At 41.1% G+C, this 19,206-nt stretch overlaps 1 protein-coding gene across 2 annotated transcripts; it reads left to right on the top strand.

The window, feature by feature from the left end:
• The first annotated feature begins 817 nt into the window (after window positions 1-817).
• LOC112899307 (E3 ubiquitin-protein ligase BRE1-like 2) lies at window positions 818-11,829 on the top strand. Of its 2 annotated transcripts, XM_025967731.1 has the most exons (19): window positions 818-1,193; window positions 3,566-3,727; window positions 3,806-3,893; window positions 3,977-4,207; window positions 4,308-4,475; window positions 5,147-5,337; window positions 5,477-5,560; window positions 5,653-5,772; window positions 5,855-6,041; window positions 6,146-6,306; window positions 7,200-7,271; window positions 8,242-8,318; window positions 9,282-9,476; window positions 9,775-9,847; window positions 9,925-10,011; window positions 10,485-10,622; window positions 10,861-11,063; window positions 11,152-11,314; window positions 11,512-11,829. In XM_025967731.1, the coding sequence occupies exons 2-19, from the start codon at window positions 3,566-3,568 to the stop codon at window positions 11,641-11,643; spliced, it is 2,532 nt and encodes an 843-aa protein (XP_025823516.1). In that variant the 5' UTR covers window positions 818-1,193; the 3' UTR covers window positions 11,644-11,829. The 2 variants fall into 2 exon arrangements, with proteins under 2 accessions (XP_025823516.1, XP_025823523.1); XM_025967738.1 differs by lacking the exons at window positions 818-1,193; window positions 3,566-3,727; window positions 3,806-3,893; window positions 3,977-4,207; window positions 4,308-4,475 and having other exon boundaries at window positions 5,174-5,337; window positions 5,487-5,560.
• The last annotated feature ends 7,377 nt before the right edge of the window (window positions 11,830-19,206 follow it).

Raw genomic sequence — 19,206 nt, 5'->3', positions numbered from 1 at the left:
TTTTGAAATTTTCTACTCAAATCTTATATTTTATATTTTTTTCCAAAATATTGTTTCAAAACTCTATGCCTAATATTTTATTTTCCAATATTTCCTCCAAAATTTTTCCTTTTTATTTTCTATTTTTTTACAAATTTGATCATATGAGTTTCTTATTTTACAATTTTTTATATAGATCTTTTTTATTTAAATATATTTATACAAGTAAATTGGTATGAATTATTTTGTGCATATATAATCTTTTATTTGAACAAATTATATAACTTTTGGTTTAGCTTAAATAACTGTGATTTGGATCTCCGTGATATGACTTAAAATATTTTAAGTATTTGAATATGCATTTTGAAAGTTTAAGGATCGGATGGCACCCCGAGGCAAGTTCGAGAACCCGTAGCGTATTTTAGGCTTTGCACTTTCTGTTTCGGCTTCAACGTGGTATTCAATTCGACAAGCAGGGAGAGAAATCGTACTGTTACCATCACTAGAGTAGTTTCAGACGGTACCACTGCGACCAGAGAGGCATCTGATTAACTCGAACGGCCCAGGTGCGGTGCAGGTCCCCATGTTGTGGTTCGGAAGCCTTTTGAAGGAAGTGGAGGCATGTGGGCCGTTCGAGTTAATCACCTCGGCCTCTCTTTTCGCTCGTGGTCTCGCTTCAGCTGGGCTCGTGGACAGCCCACATCCATCCGAGTGCGCAATTCGCATGAACAAACCTAGGATGGGCCGAGTCGGGCCGAGACCGAAAAAGAAAGGCATACCTGGGCTGCTGAGCTAGCCGATGCTACATACCTGAGGGACCCACTCTAGTGTGAGCGGAAGCACACATCCCGCATCCCAGTGCTCCTGTCTCGCCGTTGCTCCGACGAGGCCCCCGCCGCCGCCGGCCGACCCCTCTTCTCTCGGAGCAATCCAACGAAGGCAGCCGGCCGCACGAGGAGCTCCCGGCTGCGGCACGCTTACCTTCCTCCTCTCCTTCCCAAGCGTCCTCCTGGGTCCGGGCCCGCGCCCGAGCGCGCGCGGCGGCGTCGAACCCGCCTCCTGCTTCATCCCATCGGAGCTCGCCAGCCACGGAGGGAGGGACTCGTTTCCTCGCATTCATCTTCGCCGTCGACGGCCTCGTCGTACTCCAGGGGTTGGGTTGGCCTCGACTGGAGTGGAGATCATCCCACACCAGGGATTGAATTCGTTTGCCGGTAAAAAACCCTAACTTGTTTGGTGGGATTAGTCGGGTTCTGTTATGGGAGCTCGGACAATCAAACATTAATCACTTTTATCTCCTTATGGTAGTAGAGGGTTCCACTGCTGCATGATGGGAACGGTAATCCACCCATCCAAAAAAATTGTTAAGTTCAATCGAAACCCACCTGCGCACGCCGTAAACCTCGCAATGAGTGCTTGCTTAGCTGCAAGGTGCAACCTGCTGTTGCACCTATGCTGCATTCGTCCAACTGATTGACTAGCCCGTTTATCGATCTATCATAACAGGAATTGATCCTTGGAACCATCTTGGTCCTTTTGTGCGTCATGGTCACGCGCTGATTTTCTTTTAACTGGCGTTTCAATGGTTTGAATATATTATGCTCATGGTCTTCTTTAACAAATCTGGACTGGATATTGGCATAATAAATTTGATTCATCCTCCCCCATGTAGTTTCAGTTTGATGTGGAAGCTGGGCGGTAATATGACCCGTAGTTGGAGATTCTGTAAGGTTACTTACAGTCTTAGCTGTCGACGATAACGGAAATTGGGTGCCGAGAAAACGTTAGTTGTTCTAAATTAATGCAGCTTCACACACGACTGCGCGTTATAAGTAAGGATGTTTCATTTATCATGTCACTGGCTTGTTTACAGGGAAAGCTAGTTCAACTACTTCCAGCTATATTAGAGCATTTACCTTTTTTTTTAAAAAAGAAAAACACTAGGATCAAATCTCATAGGTTACTTTTTTGAAAAGCACTTGTTATGTTAGACTAAATAAAAGCTAACGGTACTGTATTCCAAATTAACCCTAAACTTCCACTTTACTCAGCAGTGCACTTATCACTTCTGGATGCCAGTAGACTGCAATCAGTGAACATTAATGAGAAAAATGGACTTGATGGAAAGTTCTTCATATTTGTCTTTAAATTACTATTATCTGTTAGTGAAATTAGAAGTTCCAGACTTGGTTGCAGGATGCTACAGGCGTAAACTTGCCTCCCTCCTTCCTTTTTATTTCCTTACCTTTTATGATTAAGAGCTTGAGGGGTTGTTGGAATGTAGGGTTCTCTCAGGAATTCAATAGAGTTCTCTTAGGATATTTTTCCTTCTTCTGTATCCCTTCGGACTGGGGGAATGGGCTTGAATTCCTATTGGAATCCTTCCTTTCCTTCACCTTTTGACATCCAGGAGACTGGAAGTGGACAAGATGCCACTAACGATAATAATAGACATCAATATTATATAATGACCAGTGAAGTGCCTCAAATATTCTGTGCTGTCATGTTGAATTCCGGCGCTAGATGGTCATTTGAAACCTTTCTATTGTAGATATTTGCTGCCATGGTATATTAGTATATACGACTGAGGAGTTTGTGATTCGCATGTGAAAGATCTGAGATCGAAGCCTTCTGTTTAATTTGAGTTTCTTTATAAGGGGCTACTGGATTTTCAGCCAACCTGAGCCAACAAAAATTTTGCACTGTTCCTGAAATTGGTCTACAGTCTGGTTTAGAACCAAAGTTTGGCAATGCCCAAACAAAAGTGGGCGACTCAAATCTACAGTACACGTCGTGCAGGCTCGCTCACATCTTGGCCTGGTTGCATGCAAAGCTAGATGGCACCCCGTGGCTGGCTGTTTAAGCACATCATTTTCTTATTATCAAACTTCTTAGGAACATATCTTCTAATGCACACTCCAAGCATCTGATGTGTAATGATGCATTCTGTTTAAACAGTCGTATTACTTACAATTAAATCAATTAATTAAGGCCTATGCTGTCTCTGTTTTCTGATGCAATCTGTTTGAACAGTCGTATTATTTACAATTAAATCAATTAATTTAAGACCTATGCTGTCTGTGTTTTCATGCCCAAATTTTTTTTGGTACTTGTTGTACTCACAGGTTTGGCAAACTGCGTCATGGTTGCAGTCCAAACACCGGTTTCCTGCCTCCGCCTGACTTATATAATTGCTCCAGTGAATAACTTAAAAAAAAGGACAGTAGCTATGTTTTGCATTGCCCGTGAATCGGTACAGCCACAACCCAAACATCATTTTCTCGCACAGGTTTTGGTATTACCAAATTTTTTTTGTTTGGTTCACCAGCATCACAAACCAAAGAGACCTTAGAAATATGCTATATCAAATTGTCAATATATAATTTAAATTTCAGCTGTAATTTGCTTGGAAAAAAATTGCAAGCTGACCGTAATAACTGAGTACCTGCTCTCATCAGATTACGTAAGCAATTTTGAAAGTTTGGTTGCTGGGTTTTGTATGTTCCTTTGTCGCCCTTTTGAAGTTTCCCTTTTTACTGTTGTAGGATGAATTTTTTCATTTTCATTATTATTGTATTTTTTATAGATGGATTCCGCAGCTCTTCAATATGAAAACCAAAAGTTGGTGCAACAATTGGAGGCACAGAAGTCTGAAATGCATGCATTGGAGGGCAAGTTCAAGGAGCTGAGAGATGAGCAATGTTCTTATGACAAGACTTTGATTTCGCTGAATAAAATGTGGAATCAGGTGCTTTCCTTTGTGTCTGATAAATTTGTGTATGCATCTTTTCCAGTCCAACATCTCATTACATCTATGTATATATAGCTGATTGATGATTTGGTCCTGCTTGGGGTACGGGCTGGTGGGGATTTGGGCAATTTGCAAGCACTTGACCATGAAGAGTTATCAGAAGGTTGCGGCAAACGCTTTTGTAAGGTCCATTTTGTTTCAGTAGTGATGTCTTTTTAACCTTATCGTGTGCTCATTGTTTCTTAGATTCTTTTGAGTCATGTCCTTCTGAGGAGATATTTCTCTTGAGGCTCTTGAAGTCCAGCAATTTCAAACATAACAATGAAAATAGCTTGTTGGAATTTGTTGAAGAAACTCTTGCTTTTCGCCGTTCGGTAACTGTTACTCTCATGAAGTCCCTGCAAGAGGCAATTTGTTCACATCAGGCTAGAAGTGAATATTTAGCTTTGGCTTTTAATGGACAAAAGTCAAATGAAGGTAGAAAAATGGAAATCTTGTACCCTTTCCCTTCTCATTACTCTGCACCTAAGTTCTATACTCATTACACATTTGATGAAACCATACTTATTTTCTGTAGATGTTATCGTTGCCCTTCAAAACCATAATGACCATTTGAAAGAGGTTGTTGAGAATGCCAGTCAAGCTATTTCTATTATTAATGAGAAGCACAAAAGGTATCTGGATGAGATTGAGGCTTCCAAAAGCAACCATTCAAGGGAGCTGCAGGAAATTAAGCGCATCTCAGGTGTTAAAAAATATCCTTCCCTCACCCATTCCCATCTGGGTGAAAGTTTGCTGCATCTGCATTCAAGACAATTTATTCACAGTTCTTGCTTTTTCCATCTTACTTAACTCCCTCCAATGTATAAGTGACATTTTGGACTAATTTTTGTTATATAAGTGTAATACATAGCAAAAGTGTACTATCATGAAACTACTTCCCGATACAAATATACCCTTATCATTTTCAAATATCAAAACTCAACGCAATAAAGGTAATTTGGAATCAAAGCTTGGAATGTTGACTTACACCCCCTGCCCACCCCCACCCCACCCCACCCCACCCAAAACAAAGTCACTTATTAGCGACTGGAAGGAGTATATGTGAATGTGGAATAAATCCAATTTTTGTTTGCTGTATAATTAAAATTTGCCCTGTTATATGAAATAAATCCTGTTTTTGCAATGGACCTTTATACGATGCTTTGTGTATTTATTTAGCAGGGCGTTCAATTTGTACTAATATTTGTTTGCGCATGAATGAACGAAAAATAAATGCATACCAAATTTCTGTTGCGCATGAAGTAGCAAAAAATAAATGCATGCTAAATTACCAAGTCTGGTCAATGTAGTTTTGGCTAACCTGGTCTATAAATGAAACCAACCCATAATGCATATGCACTCATTGGATTGCAGGTGAGCTAGAGGAAAGCATGGCCGAGCTTGAGTTAAGTCGACGGAAGTTGGTTGTGCTCCAATTGCAGAGACATGGTTCTGTCATGGATGCATCCGATGCAAATGCTGTGAATGGAGGCATTTCTACTGATAAATCTTCGGACAAAAGTATGAGCTGGCAAGACCTCAAAGATGCTGTTGATGCAGCTAAGGTATTTGTGAACTGTAGTCAAACGAATCTGCAATTTTCTTCGGATGGATGTTCTTTAGAAGTATTATCTTCCCTTCCATCTTTTAGTTGTACGTTTGATCTTTTACTGCTAATTTACGGATTTTCCCAACTGAGGGCAGACCCTCGCAGGAAACCGTCTATTAGAACTCCATCAGACGCAAGAGGATAATCTAATACTGTCCAAGGAACTTGGAGATCTTGAGGTCGGTACCTTGATTTGTAGTGGATGATTGACATATATTTGTATCTTAAGTTGGATCCTTGTGTTTCTTATTTCATTGATCTATGTATGCAGGGGCAATTGAAAGATGAGAACTATGTTTTAGTATCAAAACCATACGCAATTCTTAATGATCAATTACAGAATCTGAATGCGGAGATAGAGCGCTGTAGGGGGTTAGTTGAAGTTTTACAGGTATGATATCTGTCCTTTGTTGTATTGACTTGCATTAGTATCGTTTTCCATTTTCCAGCTTTCCTTCTTTGTGTGAATGTAGAATGACAAGGACCAGCTCATGCAAAAGGAGAAAGAAATTTGTGCAAAAGCAGAATCATTCGACAGTATTAAACAAACTATCGCCACTTATGAGACCAAAATTGAAGAACTGGAAAATCAAATTCAGATATTCATATCTGAAAAGAATGATCTTGAGACCAAGGTTGAGGAAACTTTGCAAGATTCAGGTAGAGGGGACCTCGCACATTGCTTATATTTAATAGGGGATCAGTGGACAGTGGCTCATCTCTTCTTGCAGAATGTAATATACTTTGTTCTCATTTCTCCTCAGGCAAGAAAGACTTCAAGAATGAGATTCATGTTATGGCTGCAGCACTCTCCAATGAGCTGGGAATGATGGAGAATCAGTTGAGTAGATCAAAGGATGCCGCTTCTGAAGCACTTGCATTACGTGAGCAAGCGGAGTCATTAACATCATTAGTAGCTAAGAAGGTCTATATTCAATCTGGTCGAGCATTCCTCTTGCATTTGTATTTTCTTTATTCTGCCTATGTCAAGTTGTTTTGTAACCTTACTCATGCCTGTGAATGTTGTTTTAAAGCTTACCCTATGGGAAGTTTACTTCCCATGCACTAATGAATATTCATGCGTATTTCTTCCACTCGGTTCTTTTTCTCCCGCCAACACTTCACGGTGTAACTGGTCAGCTGAACACGCCGGAGAAGCGGTTCGCTGAGCCAGCCTGGGTTCGAGTCGCGGCACAAAATTCTTAAGATGAAAATCAGGGGGACGTCTCTCCCCCTGGTCGAGTTTTTTTGGTTCTTTTTCTCCCCAAAGTTTTGAGTAATGGGTGGTTCTCCACCCTGCCACTCTTGGCCTCTTGGGACTGATCCTGGGTGGTGGTGCCAGCTCACGCCCCCGTCACAACTGAAAGCACGTGACGGTGGTTCCATGCACTTCATCCGGTCCTTCAGTTCTTGATTTTGAATTTCCACTGGTTTCTCTGGACATAAGTTTCCTTGTTCATCTATCTGTCAATATGCCTTATTAGACTGTGATGACTATGTTTGAGTATTTAACTCTAGGCATAGGATATCTTGTGAGCATAAAGCACTGCGTGTAAATAATGGGTCTGGAATATTGGATCACTTGAAATCATTATTGGTTTACTGAATTCAGATTATCTTACTGCTCATGTCAAAGCAGAGTTATATGTGGGACCACTGTGCGATAGATTTATATATATACTTTGATGCCATCTAAAAAAATGTTTAAGTAGAGTTTATATGTTGTATTAGAGTTCTATATTTTGTGCTCTTTTGCAGACATTTTAAAGAGCTAGCAAAATATCTAGTACATGTGCTGAAAATGTGTTGGATTTTCAGATTGAGGAACAAAAGGTGATATCTGATACATACAACTCACAACTAATTGAGATCAAGTCCCTCAAAGCATTGGTATGTTTATCCTGAAAACATCTCTGTTTCCTTTAAGGTGGTACTAGGAGCCTAAGAAATTGATACATATATTTCACATCCCCAGGGAAAGTCAGTGTATTTCTTTAGTCTCTCCACAAGTTGTGATACTTATATCAGAATATCTATAGCAAATATATCAAGTTTTGTCATAGTGACTAGCGAGGACGTGCAACACTATAATGGTTAAGAGCTTGATTGGTTAGCAAAGTGCTAGCCTTGATTCCTAGTTTCTGAAAATACACTAATATATTATCAATTAACATAGTACCTGGTCTTTCAGTTTCAAGTATCAAGATGTAAGTAGCTTTACAGTTAGTTTGCAAACAATGTTCTCTTCCAATGGCCCATATGACACTATTGTATTTCTTTTGCATCCAATGTAAAATCATGCACAGGCTGTGTATTTTGCAATGATAGTAGAGATAGCAGCATTATATTTATGAAATAACAGTCGGACCATCTATTTACTGTTGTATGGCTTGATCATGAATGATATATTTTTTCTATTTAGAAACTAAAGAGTAATTAGGGCCTGTTTGGATCCACCCCCAAATGGCAAAAGGGCAAATGGTAAAATTTTTGCTCCTGTCACATCAGATGTTTGGACGCTAATTAGAAGTATTAAATATAGTTTAATTAAAAAACTAATTACATAGATGAGGACTAAATGACGAGACGAATCTATTAAGCCTAATTAATCCATAATTAGCAAAATTATGGTAGCATTTGCCCTTTTGCACTTTGGGGTGTTTGGATCCAAAAGTGCAAAAAAAGTGCAAAAGAGCAAAAGTTTTGCACTTTCTCTTTCTCTTTCCCATTCATCCGAACAGGCCCTTAGCATTCATGGATGCAAATTTTGAGCACCAATCGTGGTGAAATGAAGTTGCTACTAAAAGAGGTGACAGGGTTTTCATTCTTACTTCGTCAATGAAATTTCAATTTTCAACAGGTTGAGGAGTTGGAGAAGGAAAAGCAGGAGCTGCAATTTATTGCAGATATGTACGCAAAAGAATGTTCTGAGTCAAGGTAATCTTGGCCATTATTTTTAATATCGATTTTGGATGTTTAAAAGATATGCCACTTTTAAAACGGTTTGCAATTGCACTGGTCAATTGTCCTCATAATTATATTCCAATTTTCTGGTTATTTGATGGGATTTCTGGTTATTTGTCAATTTTCAATAGGATGTCTATCTTCTTTAAAATTAGATATACAATACCTCAGGATTTTTAGATATAGTATATGAAAAATATATGTGATTGCTTTATAATTCTTTGAACTCTCTTCAAAGTAATAATTTTCTAAATAAATAGATTTACTGTAGATCTATATTTGCCCATATTCTAAAATTAATTTCATTTATGTAATTATGCAACAACAACAACAAAGCCTTTTATTCCCGAGCAAGTTGGGGTAGGTTAGAGATGAAACCCAACATATGGCAAAAAAAAAGTTAACAGGGTAGTAAAAACAAAGAGGTATTAGTAACAATAATAATAGTAGTGGTAAATGGGGATTGAGCCCAGGCTATGGTTCATGCACCTTGTAAATTTATAAAAAAAAATCTTTATTATTTGTGGCGCACATTGAGTTTCATTTATGTTTGTCAATTTTAGCTATCTAGTGTGCTATTTTTGAATAATCATGACCTGATCAAACATCAATCAAGTTGTTGAGGAAAAACAATGACTGTTGATTTGACCTGCAAGGTGCAATTAGGTGGACTAGTTGATATAGGCCTCTAAATGTTGTTGCTAACTGCACAAAGAAAAATATAGTTCAGGTAATTTACAATGTAAACATTTAGAAAATTAGAAGGGTATGGCCATGGTACTGCATATTTACTTGCAGTTTGTCTGGGACGGACAGTGTTAGATCGAAAAAGTGTATGTATAGTGCAAGAATCACATTACATGCGTGTCGTAGTCTTTTAACATACATGTATATTTCATTCACAACAACATTATTCTATGTATACTGTGCATCTAGAACAATTGCTGATATTGAAGAATCAGAAAACCGAGCTCGCAATCAGGCTGAATATTTGAAGAGCAATCTAGAGGAGCATAGTCTTGAGCTTCGAGTGAAAGCAGCAACTGAAGCTGAAGCTGCATGCCAGCAAAGGCTTTCCTTTGCTGAAGCAGAACTGGAAGAGTTAAGGGCCAAAGTAGATGCTTCTGAAAGGTTGGTTTTCTGCTCCAGGGAACAACGTTATGTCTACAAGCTAGAACAATTGATAGTTGTTGATTCTTTTAATTCAACTTATCTAAAAAAAATCATGCTTTTCTGAAGTTGTATCTTGTACCCAGTTTAGTGTTCTATAGTTATATGAACTATCAATATTTGATGGGTTCATCTGTGATGTAAAGTGACAAGTATTATATATTATATTTGCAAACCTACTGGATATTAGATTGTTTTGTGAAGATTTGATTTTCTATGTCTATAAGCCATACTGTCACTTGTATGATCTGTTTTTCAGAGATGTTGTGGAACTCAAGGAGGCAATAAGAATTAAAGAGGCTGAAGGAGATGCCTATATTTCTGATATTGAGGTAAATTTACTTTTTTTTTTCCTTATCAATACCTTTTTTTGAGGGTATCTATGAAAGCCTATGATATTTGCATACAGACAATCGGTCAAGCCTATGAAGACATGCAAACACAAAATCAGCATCTTCTTGAACAGCTCGCGGATAGAGAGGACTTTAACATAAAGGTATTTATTAGTTCTTGTTTTAATCCCTTTTACGTCAAAACTGCAAACTCATGGTGTACGGATGCAAAGAGTATTTGATGCTAATGTTCACATAACACTGCCTGCTTTGTAAGCTTAGGCAGTCTTAATAGTTCTACCATAGCACAGCAGGATAGGTATCTAAACATTCAACCATATTTTGGTGTGCAATGAGGCGTGAACTGCTGGCAAGCAAGGAAAAAGGATCTAGAGACATCGTCTACCAGTTTTGTCAGTTTTATGGTGTATTTTTGCAGAATGTTTTAGTGACATAGAGGCAAAGAGCTTCACTTAAGGCTGTTTAACTACCTCTCTGTGTCTATTAGCCAGTTATTTCTGGAGCTTTAAGGACATCAACCAAGTTTACAAAACTCTGTTTGCAGTTTTTCATTGGCAAAATCTTAGCTTTGCTTTTCTTATTGGCTGCTATCAGTAACTTAATTCTCATCTAACAGCTGGTATCGGATAGTGTGAAGATGAAACAAGCTTCGAGTTCCCTTCTCTCTGAAAAGCTTATGTTAGAGAAGCAACTCCAGCAAGTTAATACTTCCCTGGAGTCATCCAAACTGAAAATGATCCGTGGTGAAGAGCAGGTAGTTTCCTACTTCTGTTGTAATAATACTTCTTTTATATAGTATCATTTGTTGGTAACCTGCAGTCACTAAAATTAATTATGTGGCAACACAGTTTTCAAAAAAAAAATTATGTGGCAACACATTCCTAGAAATTTTTGTGATAGCAAACATCAACTCAAAAATGTAAATTGATCTTAGTGTTTACACTTGGGAGTTGAACCAGTTTTGAAAGTGGTTTACTGAAATGATTTTACAGATGAAGATTTGTGTGGCACAAGCGATAAAAACTTCAGCTGAAAACAGACATCTTACAATTAGCCTGGAAAGGACTGCGCTGGAGGTATCTAACACAGAGAAGGAGCTCAAGTGGCTTCGGTCCTCTGTTGGATCCTCTGAGAAAGAATATGACCAGACTCAGCAAAAGATTTCTGAGCTGAGGATTTTGCTAGAGCATGAGAGGTTAGGCCGCTGTTAAGCTTCTTTTACAAATTGATCGTGCAATGCTGCTGGCATCTAACCACTTTCACGTTACCTTTACTTTTTCCAGGAGTGAGAGGCGGCGGCTTGAGGAACAATATGAAGAGGTGAAAAATGAAGTTATGGAGCTGACATCTGAGACTGAAGAGACCACTATCCAGAAGCTACAGGATGAAATAAAAGAATGCAAGGCTATTCTCAAGTGTGGTGTCTGCTTTGACCGGCCTAAGGAGGTAACATATAATGTGCTGTGCAGCTTTTGTTTTTTTTGAATGATCTAAACCTGTTTCTTAATCAAGATGGCAGAGATTTACACCATTCTTACCTCCATGAAGATCCTGTTTTGCTGTTAATCTCTTGGATGCTGGATAACCAGATTATTAGCTGCCTAAGCTGACGAGGTCCTATTTCTCTGCTTATTTGTTAACAGGTTGTTATTACCAAATGTTTCCACCTATTCTGCTCACCATGCATTCAGAGGAACCTTGAGCTTCGCCACCGGAAATGTCCTGGCTGTGGGACCCCATTCGGACAAAATGACGTTAGGGAGGTGAAGATATGAAGCTTCTCCAAAATCAGACTGACTTGGTGTTTGAATAGCACTAACCTGCGGGTGCTTCTCCCTTGTGAATATCGTCATGTTCTCTTGGCAAACATCTAGATCTAACTCCCATATTGTGCCGTACATAGATGCTTCGTTACAAACAAAAGGAAATTAATCAGAAAAAAGGAAGTTCGTGAACTTTAATTGCTGTCATGTATGCTGTGTATGGTTCCTCCTGGGTAGAGTAGTTTCTGCTTTGGTTTTGTTGTTCTGCTCCCAGCAAGTGCTGTATCGGCTGGAAGTTCAATATGATCGAATTCTGCCCTGCCTGCCAGCACAGTAAGTTATGGCCGTAGTTCCGTGCAGATAGCTGTTCTTTGGCAAGCTATGATCATGTCTGTATTGTGCCAAAACGGACTGTATGAGCGGCAGGCCAAAATTGGGGCGATGCCGAAATCAGGGTGCTTCAAATTGGTTGACAATCCTTTTAAAAAAAATTTGGTTGACAATGTTTATTGCCAACTTAAACTTTTAAAACAAGCTACGATGCCAAGTAAGCTGGCCATCTTACCAGATCAGTGGTCCACCTCACGACGGGGTGCGGTGGCGGACACCATTGGCAGCCATCTTTTCACTACCGTTCTCTGCGCGGCTGGGGAGGAAATTTGCCCTTGATGAGCCAGCATGCCACCCACATTTGGGACACACTTGAGATGTGCTGTTTTCAGCAAGAGGACTGGACAGCTTGGCCTCGCAAGCGTGATCAGATGGACAAGAATAGCATCCCCTTCGCCGCCGGCACCATGGCAACTGGTGAGCACCTCCGCTGCATAGATGGCACGCTCCCGACCACCGCGTGCCGTCCTGCCGCCAAGCATCAACTAAGAATGGCGCCGGCGCAAGACGACGGCATGGTCGTGTTGTCCTGAGCCTCCTCAGCACGGTCAGGTGGGCAAGACAACGATCCCCCTCTCCGCCGGCGTCATGGGCATGGCGCCGTGGGCAAGCACCTACGCTGCGCCGATGGCATCCTTCCTGCCGGCCGCTACCGCTACCGCTAGCGAACCCTGATTCCTTCAAATTAACCCCCAATGGCAAGCTTCTACGACACCGCCGCCGCGGCCGCCGCAGCCATCCTCAACCCCCGGCCATCACCAATCGGACATCTACAGGGATGCACACGGCGCCTCTCGTCGCCGCCATCCATCCGCGGGCCTCTGTCTTGCTTCAATCCGCCGCCGAAAACGAGAACGAAACGAGGGCCTATATGGAAATAGTAAGGGTGTATATGTAAATATTCGGATCGCGACTATTAATCGCGACCCAATTTAGGGGGATATTTATAAAATATAGGGGCTAATATGTAAATAATTGGATCGCGGTTATTAATCCATTTTAGGGGGTATTTGCAAATACTGGATCGACTTCAGAGGGCTATTTGAAACTTTTGCTTCGCCGGCGGCGTCCGTCGCCGCAGCCCGGGCCCGCTGAAATTGCCTCGCCGTCGCATCTCCTTCTCCGTCTCGAACTCACCGTTGATTCCCCGAGCCCCGCTCCGCGCGCGCGCCGGGATTCACCAGTTGTCCGCTTGTCGCCACCCGCATCGACGCCTGCGCGCGGCCGTATCCTGAGATTAGAGAGATGGAGGCGGCGTCTTTTCGAAGCAGATGGTGAGAGAAAGCAGGATGGGACTGGAGCGATGGAGACGGCGGCCGGACATGGACTCGCCCGCCCTCCCGGGCGACCGATATGCCTCCAGCGACAGACAGAGCAGCACCTTTCCGTGCCAGGATGACAATGCCGCCATAGGCGTTGGGCCCCGGAGGTGCTCCAGCTGCCCCTCAGTGCACGAGGCCGGCACGCGCCGCCGCTCCGATGAAGGATATTCACATCCGTGTCACGGTTGATGCAACTGTGCGATTGGGTTTTGTGTTCTCTTCCCGGTTAACCCAAATTGCTGGGTTCAGATGTTCAGTGCAGCATACAAAAAGCTGTCTCTATGGACTGGATGGGTTCAGTTTCAGTTTCAGTGTCTTGTGTATTTGTGTTATCTTTTTGGACTGAATGGATGAGTTTCAGTTCAATTCGCGGGGTGCCTATGGAGATTGATTGATAGGATTGAGCTGTCCTCGTTTCATCTGACCTGGTTTCGGGCGTTTAGCATCTTGGTCAACTGTCTGCGTTCTAGTGCAAAGTGCAAACTCACAGAGCAAATTCGAGAAACTTCTATTTCTTTACGAATTTCCCCCAAAATTGAGTTACGGATCAAGCCAACAAAAACTCATTTGGGAAATGCTAGATTCAGCAAGTCTTTCGCCCAGCTCTTGATGCGCAATGCGTTGCCGTCCCGCGATGCATGCGCTTCTTCTAGGGTGTGGTTACATGTCACTGCAGGTGACAGATTTTCCGATCATCGGCGCCCTCCTGCGTCGGCTAAAGTTAATTACTAGATCATCGAGCTAAATTAATTTAATATTATGGCTCCCTCCAACCATCACCTGATGGACCATCACCCCACCAATACAATATAGGGGCTATTTGGATGCAGTGACTAATTTTCAGTCCGGGTCATATAGAATGTTTGGATGCTAGACTATATATAATCTAATTTTTATGTAATCACAACTCCGTAACCTTCCACTTGCTTTTCTTCTTAAATGCCTTGCAGTGCTCCTACTTTATTTAAAAAAATATAAGTTAACTATAAAACTAACTGCATAAATGGAGACTAATTAATAAGATGAATTCATTAAGACTAATTAATTCATTATTAGCATATATTTACTGTAACACAATATTATCAAATTATAGACTAATTAGGTTTAATAGATTCGTCTCACGAATTTGCCTCTATTTATACAATTGGTTTTGTAATTAGTTTATATTTAATACTCCTAATTGGTATCAAACATCCAATGTTAACAAGTTCAGTTCGGAAATCCAAATAACCCCGCAGCGTGCATGCATGTATACGGCCAATAAAAGTGTATACGGCTAATAAAAGAGGAAAAAGATCCTATGCATGGATGCATGCAAGGACAACGCACCCACATGCATACAAATTTGAAACTAAAAAAAATTTAGCTATTAAACCGAGCATCCAAATTAAATTTGAATTGAACCATTATCTTTCTTATGATAAGATCTTCAAAATGAGACAACACTTGCCTATGTTTACATGATATTTCTAATATATATTTTTTAATAGTAAATAATTAATTTCCGCTACTGGGCACAAATATTTTAACAACATGAATAAATAATTATTTCTATGAACAAAAAGTTAAACATGATGAAAAAAGAACTACGAACAAAAACGTTAAACATGGCGAACATTTGATTGTATACGATAGATAAACATGATAAACATATGATTGTATAAAATATGTATTGCGAATAAATGAATCAATATCGCCGAACAATTTAATCTACGGAGCCAACAAATGATTTGAAATTACGAATAAATTAGTTACATGAAGAAAAATAATTTTACATGAAGAATAAATGCATCTACATCGTAAAAAATATTCTTATAAGCATATATACACGTGCTATACAAGTTATGAAAGGACCTCAAGATGCCTAGAGGGAGGATGAATAGACTAATCTGAAACTTAAAACACTTTAAAAACTATCAGTAACACAGATGTCTGGATACTCCGGATATATATCCGAATACTCCGGACTTTGTGTGCGGAGTCTCCGGAGATATTGTCCGGAGAGTCCAGGTATAAAACAATGTACACAAAAATAAAGATATTGTTGTTCTAATTTAGATCAAATAAATTTAGAAGAGGTAGTAGTACCTTTGAAGTGTTTCTCATCGGTTGTCTTTACTCTAGATATTTGTATAATAGTAGATCGATCACAAACCTTAAAATGTTAGTCTCACAAGCAAATAACCAATTGTTCAAAGTAAGGTGACACAGAGAGGCAAAGATTTATTTCCCAGAGTTCACTCCTAAAGGAGATACGTCTCCGTTGAGGAAGAGTTCAAGAGACGATGGTGCTCAAGAATGCTTATGCTTCTCCCTAAGGGCGAGTCCGACGCTCAAGCCCAAGATCACTTACTATAAAATCCTCCGAGAGGATGGCGAGTACAAACTTCTTGTGGAGCTCACAAAACAGCTGAGCACTCACAAGCACGCCTAGCCCTTTAGGAGCACTTAGCTCCAAGAGTAATAAACTTTAATCACCGGCTTGACAAGAACCTAGTGCTCAAGGGATTTGAATGATAGCTCACTAAGCATAAATCTCTCCTCTAGCAACACTCACACTTGAATCCCCAATGGAAGGAGAGGTGTGATATGGCTCTTTCAACGTGTTTCAAACTATCACTACCGGAGACGCGGCCTTTGCCGAGTGTCCAGACCTTTGCCGAGTGCCGCACTCGGCAAAGAAAAACACACGGTGAACTCCTCTTTTGCCGAGTACCACACACTTGGCAAAGAAAAACACTCGGCAAAGAATTTTTTGCCTAGTGCCGAGCACTCGGTAAAGGCAGACACTCGGCAAACGAGCACCAGGCAATTAACGGCGTAAGTCTTTGCCGAGTGACTAGTCGAAGACACTCGGCAAAGAGGAGACATTCGGCAAAATATACATATTTTTTTATATATTTTGTCCAAAATTTTTTCTATTATCATCCTACATTCTCCTCAACAACATATGTAATTTAGGTTCATTTATCGAAGTGTCTGCTATATTTCATCAATTTATTTTATTTTATTGAATTTCTTGAATAATTCAAATTTGAACTGCGTGCTCATTTGAATAGTGGAAAAAATGAATGAACATGTTAATGAGCATGCTTTGAGGCCTTATCGAAGGAAGGACCAGAAATTTCAAATCTACTATTCACGAAACATGGCGACTAAATTATGTTCAAGTCGTGTTTAAATTGTATAAAAGGCAAATTTGGTCGAAAAATTATGAAACTTATCGAGATGTCATGTTATCATGTGAGGATACTGTGATAAAATTTTTATAAGATTTCATTAAAGTTTCACATCTACGATGCTTAAAACCTAATCGAGCTTCACATAAAATCATACACCTCTTTGGAGAACTCTTAATTTTCTAAGCATCGTATATTGTAACTTTCAGGAAACCTCGTCGGATTTTTATCACAGCTTCCTCATGTGATATCATTACATCTCGACAAGTTTCATGATTTTCAGACCATATTTACTTTTTATACATTTTAAAAACAACTGGACAAGAAGTTCGTCGTCATGTTTCGTGGACAACAAGTTTGAAATTTCTGGTTTTTTCTTGATAAGGTCTCAACGCATGCTTCGATAATATGAATATCATTTTTTCATTCATTGTTTTCCATTATTCGTGTGACTTGTAGTTCAAATTTCAATAATTAGAAGAAATTCAATAAAAATGAAATAAATTGACGAAATATAGCAAACACTTCGAGTAATGGGCACAAATTGCATATAATGTTGCATATAATCTAAGTATGACAACAAAAAAGTTCGGTGCCAAAAAGTGAAAAAAAAATAAAAACTGTTGCACTCAGCAAAGAATGTGAATATTTTAAAAAAATAGATTTCTTTGCTGAGTGACGTATCCGGGCACTCGGCAAAGAGTAGCCTTTGCCAAGTGCCCCAGATCTGGGGCACTCGGCAAAAAGGGGCCATATCTAACCCACTCGCTCGCTCGCTCACTGGCTCACTCGCTCACACGCCGCGCCCGCGCCCGCTCACTCGCTCACACGCCGCGCCCGCCCCCGCCGCCCCGGCGCCCGCTGCCACGGCGCCCGCCGCGCCCGCCGCCCGCCCCCGCAGCCCCGCGGGCGCCCCTACCCGCGCCAACCACCCCGCGTGCCCCGCACGGCCCTACCCGCGGCCGTCCCTGCACGCGGCCGCCACCCCCCGTGCGCCGCCCCCCCCCCTATGCCCGTGTTGCTGCCCCGCGTGCGGCCGCGCCCGCCGCCGCGCTCGCGCCCCCGACCCCCGCCGCGCCCCCGCCGGCGTGCCCCGCGCGGCCCTGCCCGCGCTTGCCGCCCCGCGGCCCACGCGGCTGCCCTCCCCCCCCCCCCCCCCCCCCCCGTGCGCCGCCGCCCCCTGTGTCCGTGTTGCTGCCCCGCGTGCGGCCCCGCCCGCCACCCCGGCCGCGCCTCCGCCGCGCCCCGGCCGCCGCGGGTACTGCACCCGCAGGTACTGCTCTGGGACACTAATCTTATCCTAGGGGATATTCTGTTTATAGTTTTGAAAAAAAACATGTACTGATACATACACATGGAATGAGTGCACCACTCTGTCATTATTTCATAAATAAACATGCTATTATGCTCACTTCTTTGATTAGTTTATGTGTATCAGTCTAAACTGGTTTGATTGCTATGTGTATCAGTTCTGAATTAATTGAATTAATCATTGAAGTATTTCTGCTGTGGAAGTGCACAAGTGTAAACACAAGTTTATTACCTCCATCTTTTTGTTCATACAAAAGTAAAGCACGTTTCCTAACTAGATGGAATAACAATCCTTGGGATCATATTCCTTTTTTTCTCACTAGCACATCAATTTATGCAGCTATCATAATTATATGTTAGCCATTAGGTATGTTCTGCTTTTCCAATAACTGTGGTTCAAGCTATTTGTCCTCGCCACATAACTGTGCTAGAATTAAGTTTTGCCCCAACCTTACTAGCTTGTCACAGATCTTCTCAGTTGCAATTTGCTCGCTTCACCTCAGGCTTGTCAATTTGACTACATTAGGAGTTCCAATCTTAAATGTACAATATTTTTCATGGCATTTTCTTCATATCTAACTTCAAATAGAAAATATTTTGCATGTATCTTATTGGTTATGGTGCAGCTTATAAGTATGTTGCTTAGTTTTTTAATTTCGACGTGAGCAAATGATTTCATTTATATACTTTCGGTCCTGTCAGAATCATCAAACAAGGTGCTTGATATACTTTCGAAGAAGAGATGAGGAAACGACAGGAGTTGGAGCAAAGGATGAGTGATGTACTTACTTACATGCAGAGTCTTAGCGCTGCAACGGGTGTACCTCCGCCAGCTTCTCTGTTCGCGCAACCTCCACCACCTGATCCGTACTCTACTCCTGTGAGTGGGGATAAGTTGTATTTATGTATGATCGTCATTTATCTTGCCGCACATGCAATCTCTTCTTCTCTATGTAGAGACAATCGGCGGCATCAAATGATCCGCATGCTACGCCATCTCCAAATCAGGCAACTCCAAATCAACCATCTCGAAATCTTCGTATGTGACATTGGAACTTGTGTGGTGAACTTCAAATGAACCTTTATCGTTGTTAACACTTGTGTGGTGAACTTGTGTATGTGATTTTAGTTGTGTGATGATGAGGCTTTGGTAAATTTGTTTGTGTGACGATAAGACTTGGGTGAATTTGGTTGTGTATGTGAAATTTCAAATAATATGCCTGTATGAATATGTGCCTGTGTAAAATGGAGGGGAACAAACAAAATAAAATCTTAAAAAAAACACTTTGCCGAGTGTATAAAAAAGGCACTCGGCAAAGTGACCTAAACTTTGCCGAGTGCCACGTGGATCTTTGCCGAGTGCCACGTCCCAG

Source organism: Panicum hallii, chromosome 1 (assembly GCF_002211085.1).
Source record: "Panicum hallii strain FIL2 chromosome 1, PHallii_v3.1, whole genome shotgun sequence".
Taxonomy (NCBI): Eukaryota; Viridiplantae; Streptophyta; class Magnoliopsida; order Poales; family Poaceae; genus Panicum; species Panicum hallii.
This window is presented reverse-complemented; position numbering and strand designations above follow the sequence as displayed.

Bases quoted from the DNA above. Each gene is read 5' to 3' on its own strand.
- LOC112899307 (XM_025967731.1), top strand. From the start codon at position 3,566: ATGGATTCCGCAGCTCTTCAATATGAAAACCAAAAGTTGGTGCAACAA. The intron at 4,208-4,307 runs GTAGAAAAATGG...TATTTTCTGTAG, and splicing joins TGGACAAAAGTCAAATGAAG to ATGTTATCGTTGCCCTTCAA. The intron at 5,773-5,854 runs GTATGATATCTG...GTGTGAATGTAG, and splicing joins GGTTAGTTGAAGTTTTACAG to AATGACAAGGACCAGCTCAT.